The following is an 8,324-nucleotide window of genomic DNA, read 5'->3' as shown; positions in this document are numbered from 1 at the left end:
AGCGGGCTCCTGACTGCTGTCTCCCTTCCCGGTTGGTGTGACAACTCAAAGAGCAAAAGTGACTAACAAGGCTTGGCATGGACTCCATGGTGAGTAACTGTCAGGACTACTCAAAGGGAACTCTATCCACTTGTCTCGCTTTGTTATTTACCGCCAGGTCTGCCTATCACCTACAATGATGCCGCCCCTGGGGAAGCATCCCATGATGAGGGAACCTCCACCCTGGCGTGGGGGTGGACCGGCTACAGTGAGGAGCGCCCCTGGAAAGTTTAGGCAAAGAAGCCCCCGGACAAATGAGCCAGGATCCCTCCAGGAAAGGAAAACACAAGTGACGCCTCGCGGCTGAAGGCAATGTTCACCGCGCTGCGGTTACAGGAGGCGGTACCGGAAAAACGCTTCCAAAGGACCGTGGTGGGGACCGGGGCTGGCAACGCCCGGGGACGCATGGGGTCGGCCAAACGGTGGTGAGGGTCACATCCGCCTGCGCTCTCTGACACCGCTCCCCGGCTCCAGCCAAGCCAGGGACACGAGCGGGAGGCGGGGGCTGTTCTCAGGCTGCAGGAAACGGCGACCCGGAGGCCGGCGGCGCGGGGCCTGGGGTTTGGGGCCTGGGGCGGGGAAGACCGGCGGACGCGGGAGCCGGATTCCTGCACAAGCCGCCAACACGGTGGCTGCTCCCGTCGGGCACATTGGGAAGGGGCGGCCAGGGGGCTGGGACACCGCTTACCGCACGGCACCCGGTTCCTCCGCTCCAGCCGGCACCGACGTGGAATCGTGCGCTCGGCCCCGCCTGTTGCTCACAGCCCGGCCCAGGGCGCTGCGGGCGGCACGGGCGGCGCGGGCGCCGCGGGCGCGGAGCCGCGGGGCGGGTGCAAGGCGGGGGCGGGGCCTCTGCGCCCGGGCCGCCTCCTCGGCCTATAACTGAGCCCCCGGGCTCCTCGCTCCCACACGGCCCCCACCGGACCCGTGAAGCGGCTTCGCCCCTTGCTTTGGACCTCGGGCCTCACTCCTCCTCCAGATGGACCCCAAGTGCTCCTGCCCCACTGGTAAGGGAGCCCTGCCTTTGAGCCTTAGGATGCCCCCTTCCCAGGCACAGGACGAGAAGGGAGGGCTTTGAGTTTGAGCTCAGGAGGACTCCTGTCACGGGTCCAGGGCTTTCTTGGTAGCCAGGCTCCTGAGGGCACGTCAGTCTCCCTTTGCCTCTCCGTTGACACTGAGGGCACGGAGGCTCCAGGCTGTCCTTCTTGAGGTCACCCGGCAGGTCAGGGGATTGCTAGACCGGGACCCAGCGTTTGGAGGCGGTCTCGGACCTGCCACGATTTGATGGGAGGAGGGGACGCTGCCTCTTTAGGGTTCAGGCCATGGGCCCCGGCCCCCGGCCCCAGTCGGCCTGGGCTGCGTCTGGAGCCCGGGACCTTCCCTGTGGAGTCCCATCAGGAGGGGACTTACTCTCCTTGGACCAGAAGAGAGGAGCTGGGGCTTCTCTATCCGCCCGAGTGGACACGAGCTCCCAGGGCTGGGTCCTGACAGAGGAGGAGGGCTCAGGGAGGCATTGCTGACCGTCTGCTGTGGCTCCTGCATCCCCGTCCCTGCTCACTGCTGGCCTCCTTTCCCTTCCCGGCAGGCGGCTCCTGCGGCTGCGCTGGATCCTGCACCTGCACCTGCAAAGCCTGCAGATGCGCCTCCTGCAAGAAGAGTGAGTGTGCGGGGCCTTCTCTGGGAATGCGGGGTCCGGGCTGAGTGCGAGGAGGGGGCCCAGAGCTCAGCAGGCAGGCAGGAGCAGGACAGGGACCAGACTTCCCGGCACCCCCCTCACCAGGAAGGGATTCACAGTCAGAGCTGGAATCACCTTCGGCATGACCGAGACCCAGGCGTGCACTAGAGAACAGGGAGACTGAGGCCCAGACGGGTCACCGACAAACAACCTCAGACCTGTCACTAGAACTAGTCCTCCTGCCTCCTGAGTCCCGCTTCCGACTCCTCTCAGGGACTGAAGCACTTTAGGGACAGGAACCAGTGGCCGTGCGTGGCTTCTCGGACCTGGTGCAGCCCCTCCCTGTCGAAGCAGCCCAGAGCTTCCCTATCCCGAGCGGGAGCTGCTCTGTGCGGGCTTTGCCTCCACTTTGATCCTGAGGACTTGGCTCACATCACTGGTGGTGCTGGGGGCTGGCTTTCTCCTGTCCCCAGAGGCCCTGCTCACTGTCTCTCCAAGGCGCTGTGCCCTGTCCTGGGCACAGATGGGCCGGGCAACCTGAACCTAGTGTCTGAGAGCAATTACCTCAGGACAGAGGACACCATCGTAAACTCAGGGTCTGGGCCCGAGGGCGGCTGGGGCCAGGCCTGCTGCTGGGAAGGGTGGTTCCGGACAACGCGTGGTCCGACTGCACGCTGCCCTTGCCTCCCCAGGCTGCTGCTCCTGCTGCCCCGTGGGCTGCGCCAAGTGTGCCCAGGGCTGCGTCTGCAAAGGGGCCTCGGACAAGTGCAGCTGCTGTGCCTGATGTCGCGGAGAGCCTGCCCCGGGTGTCCACAGAGCAACCAGGACAAACCTGCATTTTACCGTTTTTCATACAACCGGACCTGACGCTACATCCCTTTTTCTATGAAATCTGTGACTTGTAATAAAAGCTGTTGACTTTATTCTGGCTCTGTCTTCCTTGGTGTGTCTTGGACAAAGAGACTCCGTGCCCATCAGGGCTGGCGTGGGGAACTGGACTGGACGTGCAGAGACCTCGGCTCTGGACCAAAGAGTACCCCCACACACACCCCACACCCCCAAAACACACACACTGAGCGTCTTAGCCGCTTAGGTTAATTTGAGCTTCCGTTTCTCAGCTCCAAAGGATACCCTCGCCAGATGACATAGGGCACTGGACACACAGAGGACACACTCCCTCTATTCCCCTTAGGAGGACGGATTGCAGAGAAAGTTGCCCATTTCTCATTTTCCTTCTCTGGGGGCCCCTGCCAAACTCAGCGCTCGGTGATGAGAGCCTAGAAAAGTACCCAGAGGGGGTGGAATCCCACACCCCTCTCGTGTGACTTCTGCACGGGGCTTGCGTCTAAAACACCCTGGAAGGACCTCTTTGTATTTTCTGCCACAGTTTTCACCCTGGTCGGGAAAACGGATCGCGAAGAAAACACGTCAAAGGACACGATATGTGACACCCAGTTTTCCCTTCAACACGTAAAACCACCTTCACACGTGGAGGAGCAATTCTGGAAACTGGACGCTCTCATATGCTGCACGTACGTTGAAAGTGTGCCCGAGTCCTGGGAACACTTCACAGATGCCCCACTGTGTGGACCACACACGCCTGGAGCAGCTCTGCCCCCTGCCTCCCCACAGGGAACCTCAGTCTTGGCTTGCCCAGGGCTACGGACAGGACACTCGCCACCCGTGACAGCTCCCTGCAGGGGCTTGGCTCTGAATCTTCGCAAGTACCTCCCTAGGTCAGGCTGACATCTTCCCTTCCCTCAAAAACCAGCCCGTGGCTCCCTGACACCCCGAAAGAAAGTGATTTGGATTTGGTGGGAATTTCCCGGCTGTTTCCCTGAGACCTGGTTTCAGAAGAAGGACTTCACGTGTTCCTCTGCAGAGTGATGGTGGTGCTGCAGTGCGTGGCGGGGTGGGGGGGGGGCCTGGTGGGGTTTATTAGCAACAAGTGTGTGCTGAGGGAACGGGTAGCATATTTCAGGTGTTGGGCCCCCTGGCGGTCTGGGGAGGGAACTCCTATTTGATGGGCACTCCGAGAGAAAGAGGAGACACGTGGCTCAGAAGTCAGGACCAAGATGGGCCACAGGTGCCCCGAGTGCACAGGGCATTTCGGGAGCCGGCCCGTGCTGCGTGCGTGGGCGTCGGCGTCAGGCACTCAGGTTCACAGCCACCGTGCCACTTCCTGACCTGGCAAGTCACTGATACTCTCTGAGATTTCATTTCCTCCTTTCGATACAAAAGATTAATGTCAATGAGGGGGAATAAGCGAGATAGTGGCCTGGCTCCCAGCTCGGGCTTCCCCCACGGTGTCCCGTACGATCGCTCTCTCCACACTGACATCTGTGCACAGAGAATCCTTGAGCTCCCGACAAGCTCCTGGAGAAAGGCTCCCTGGTTTGCAAGCAAGCTCATGGTGAGGGCAGAGATGGATAGGAACCTTGCTTATCCAGTGCCAGAGGGCGTGGGGATGTCCTCCAACAAGCCCCGTGGAACGAGTCACCGCCACAGCGTTTGGACAGACTCGGTGAACCTGCATGGTCTGGAGTGATGGTGCCAGTTCCAGAGAGGTTAAGCAACTTACCCAAGGGCACACAGCCTATACTCAGAGGACTAAACCTACACTGCAGCTGTCTCACCTCCCGGCCACACGGTGCCGGTTATGACATCACTGGAGGCTGAGTCCGGCCTCTCCTTTTTCAGGGCTGCAGGGTCTTCGGAGACAGTCCAGCTGTGCTCCTGGCTGCAGAGGTGGGAGGCCGAAGCCCAGAGAGGTCACAGAGCTGTGCGGAGGGTTCTGGCTGCCGGCTCAGGGCTCTCCCACTGCTGCTTCTGTGCCAGGTGTTCAGTGTTCTCACCCTTCGTGGGATGACATGGTGTCCGGTTGGGCGCGGGGCTGCAGTCAGCCTGCAGGAGGGCCAGTCCCATCTGTGCCACGTACAGCCATGGGACATAACCTCTCTGTGGCTCCGTCTGCTCTGCTCTAAAGGGAAAATAATAGTGTCTGGCTCTCGGGATTAAAGAACTGAATACATGCCAAGAAGGTCAGAATATACTGGGCACTCAGTGAGCAATCGATCACATCACCCATTCATTTATTTATCTATTGATTTATTTGTTATCATCAGCCTAGGAGACACTGTTCTCCTTCCAGACACGCAAGCAAGGACGGTGTGTTTCGCTCTGTGCTCTGGGCCGTCCCCATCGACCCTGTGAGCGTGGGACCAGTACCCCCGAGAGGGTTATCCTGCCTTCACGCAAAGAGCCGTCGACACTACAGATAGAAAGCCGTGAGGAGCACAGTCGGTGTCCTCCTCACAGACACAGAAGGGTCCTGCCACTTCTGCTGTCACCTGCATCAGGATTTCCTTACCATTTTCTTTTCAGTGATTTTCTGAAATACGTTATACCAAAAGAAACCTCTCGAACGCTACTGAAGGAGAGAGTCAGAAGGTAGCCACAAAATCATAAATACATTCCTACTGTGTCACCTTGGTCGCCCCCAGGATTGAGCTGGACATGGTAGAGACGGGCCGAGGACACAGCTCTGGGCCAAAGGGGAGCTTGCTCACTGACTCCCTCTTTCAGCTGCGAAGCGACAAAAACACAGAAGCAGGGCACCACTCCCCAGCCCTGTGTGCCTGCCTCAGTAGCCTCCCTGTACTGTAGGGACTTTGGACTTTGGGAAGCGGGCTCCTGACTGCTGTCTCCCTTCCCGGTTGGTGTGACAACTCAAAGAGCAAAAGTGACTAACAAGGCTTGGCATGGACTCCATGGTGAGTAACTGTCAGGACTACTCAAAGGGAACTCTATCCACTTGTCTCGCTTTGTTATTTACCGCCAGGTCTGCCTATCACCTACAATGATGCCGCCCCTGGGGAAGCATCCCATGATGAGGGAACCTCCACCCTGGCGTGGGGGTGGACCGGCTACAGTGAGGAGCGCCCCTGGAAAGTTTAGGCAAAGAAGCCCCCGGACAAATGAGCCAGGATCCCTCCAGGAAAGGAAAACACAAGTGACGCCTCGCGGCTGAAGGCAATGTTCACCGCGCTGCGGTTACAGGAGGCGGTACCGGAAAAACGCTTCCAAAGGACCGTGGTGGGGACCGGGGCTGGCAACGCCCGGGGACGCATGGGGTCGGCCAAACGGTGGTGAGGGTCACATCCGCCTGCGCTCTCTGACACCGCTCCCCGGCTCCAGCCAAGCCAGGGACACGAGCGGGAGGCGGGGGCTGTTCTCAGGCTGCAGGAAACGGCGACCCGGAGGCCGGCGGCGCGGGGCCTGGGGTTTGGGGCCTGGGGCGGGGAAGACCGGCGGACGCGGGAGCCGGATTCCTGCACAAGCCGCCAACACGGTGGCTGCTCCCGTCGGGCACATTGGGAAGGGGCGGCCAGGGGGCTGGGACACCGCTTACCGCACGGCACCCGGTTCCTCCGCTCCAGCCGGCACCGACGTGGAATCGTGCGCTCGGCCCCGCCTGTTGCTCACAGCCTGGCCCAGGGCGCTGCGGGCGGCACGGGCGGCGCGGGCGCCGCGGGCGCGGAGCCGCGGGGCGGGTGCAAGGCGGGGGCGGGGCCTCTGCGCCCGGGCCGCCTCCTCGGCCTATAACTGAGCCCCCGGGCTCCTCGCTCCCACACGGCCCCCACCGGACCCGTGAAGCGGCTTCGCCCCTTGCTTTGGACCTCGGGCCTCACTCCTCCTCCAGATGGACCCCAAGTGCTCCTGCCCCACTGGTAAGGGAGCCCTGCCTTTGAGCCTTAGGATGCCCCCTTCCCAGGCACAGGACGAGAAGGGAGGGCTTTGAGTTTGAGCTCAGGAGGACTCCTGTCACGGGTCCAGGGCTTTCTTGGTAGCCAGGCTCCTGAGGGCACGTCAGTCTCCCTTTGCCTCTCCGTTGACACTGAGGGCACGGAGGCTCCAGGCTGTCCTTCTTGAGGTCACCCGGCAGGTCAGGGGATTGCTAGACCGGGACCCAGCGTTTGGAGGCGGTCTCGGACCTGCCACGATTTGATGGGAGGAGGGGACGCTGCCTCTTTAGGGTTCAGGCCATGGGCCCCGGCCCCCGGCCCCAGTCGGCCTGGGCTGCGTCTGGAGCCCGGGACCTTCCCTGTGGAGTCCCATCAGGAGGGGACTTACTCTCCTTGGACCAGAAGAGAGGAGCTGGGGCTTCTCTATCCGCCCGAGTGGACACGAGCTCCCAGGGCTGGGTCCTGACAGAGGAGGAGGGCTCAGGGAGGCATTGCTGACCGTCTGCTGTGGCTCCTGCATCCCCGTCCCTGCTCACTGCTGGCCTCCTTTCCCTTCCCGGCAGGCGGCTCCTGCGGCTGCGCTGGATCCTGCACCTGCACCTGCAAAGCCTGCAGATGCGCCTCCTGCAAGAAGAGTGAGTGTGCGGGGCCTTCTCTGGGAATGCGGGGTCTGGGCTGAGTGCGAGGAGGGGGCCCAGAGCTCAGCAGGCAGGCAGGAGCAGGACAGGGACCAGACTTCCCGGCACCCCCCTCACCAGGAAGGGATTCACAGTCAGAGCTGGAATCACCTTCGGCATGACCGAGACCCAGGCGCGCACTAGAGAACAGGGAGACTGAGGCCCAGACGGGTCACCGACAAACAACCTCAGACCTGTCACTAGAACTAGTCCTCCTGCCTCCTGAGTCCCGCTTCCGACTCCTCTCAGGGACTGAAGCACTTTAGGGACAGGAACCAGTGGCCGTGCGTGGCTTCTCGGACCTGGTGCAGCCCCTCCCTGTCGAAGCAGCCCAGAGCTTCCCTATCCCGAGCGGGAGCTGCTCTGTGCGGGCTTTGCCTCCACTTTGATCCTGAGGACTTGGCTCACATCACTGGTGGTGCTGGGGGCTGGCTTTCTCCTGTCCCCAGAGGCCCTGCTCACTGTCTCTCCAAGGCGCTGTGCCCTGTCCTGGGCACAGATGGGCCGGGCAACCTGAACCTAGTGTCTGAGAGCAATTACCTCAGGACAGAGGACACCATCGTAAACTCAGGGTCTGGGCCCGAGGGCGGCTGGGGCCAGGCCTGCTGCTGGGAAGGGTGGTTCCGGACAACGCGTGGTCCGACTGCACGCTGCCCTTGCCTCCCCAGGCTGCTGCTCCTGCTGCCCCGTGGGCTGCGCCAAGTGTGCCCAGGGCTGCGTCTGCAAAGGGGCCTCGGACAAGTGCAGCTGCTGTGCCTGATGTCGCGGAGAGCCTGCCCCGGGTGTCCACAGAGCAACCAGGACAAACCTGCATTTTACCGTTTTTCATACAACCGGACCTGACGCTACATCCCTTTTTCTATGAAATCTGTGACTTGTAATAAAAGCTGTTGACTTTATTCTGGCTCTGTCTTCCTTGGTGTGTCTTGGACAAAGAGACTCCGTGCCCATCAGGGCTGGCGTGGGGAACTGGACTGGACGTGCAGAGACCTCGGCTCTGGACCAAAGAGTACCCCCACACACACCCCACACCCCCAAAACACACACACTGAGCGTCTTAGCCGCTTAGGTTAATTTGAGCTTCCGTTTCTCAGCTCCAAAGGATACCCTCGCCAGATGACATAGGGCACTGGACACACAGAGGACACACTCCCTCTATTCCCCTTAGGAGGACGGATTGCAGAGAAA

General features: G+C 61.3%; 2 protein-coding genes across 2 annotated transcripts; both read left to right on the top strand.

The window, feature by feature from the left end:
• The first annotated feature begins 1,018 nt into the window (after positions 1 to 1,018).
• On the top strand, positions 1,019 to 2,498 carry LOC132593947 (metallothionein-1E-like). The gene is made up of 3 exons (XM_060289035.1): positions 1,019 to 1,046; positions 1,625 to 1,696; positions 2,407 to 2,498. The coding sequence occupies exons 1-3, from the start codon at positions 1,019 to 1,021 to the stop codon at positions 2,496 to 2,498; spliced, it is 192 nt and encodes a 63-aa protein (XP_060145018.1).
• Positions 2,499 to 6,416: 3,918 nt separating this feature from the next.
• Positions 6,417 to 7,896, top strand: LOC132593946 (metallothionein-1E-like). The gene is made up of 3 exons (XM_060289034.1): positions 6,417 to 6,444; positions 7,023 to 7,094; positions 7,805 to 7,896. The coding sequence occupies exons 1-3, from the start codon at positions 6,417 to 6,419 to the stop codon at positions 7,894 to 7,896; spliced, it is 192 nt and encodes a 63-aa protein (XP_060145017.1).
• The last annotated feature ends 428 nt before the right edge of the window (positions 7,897 to 8,324 follow it).

This window comes from Globicephala melas, chromosome 19 (assembly GCF_963455315.2).
Source record: "Globicephala melas chromosome 19, mGloMel1.2, whole genome shotgun sequence".
NCBI lineage: Eukaryota > Metazoa > Chordata > Mammalia > Artiodactyla > Delphinidae > Globicephala > Globicephala melas.
This window is presented reverse-complemented; position numbering and strand designations above follow the sequence as displayed.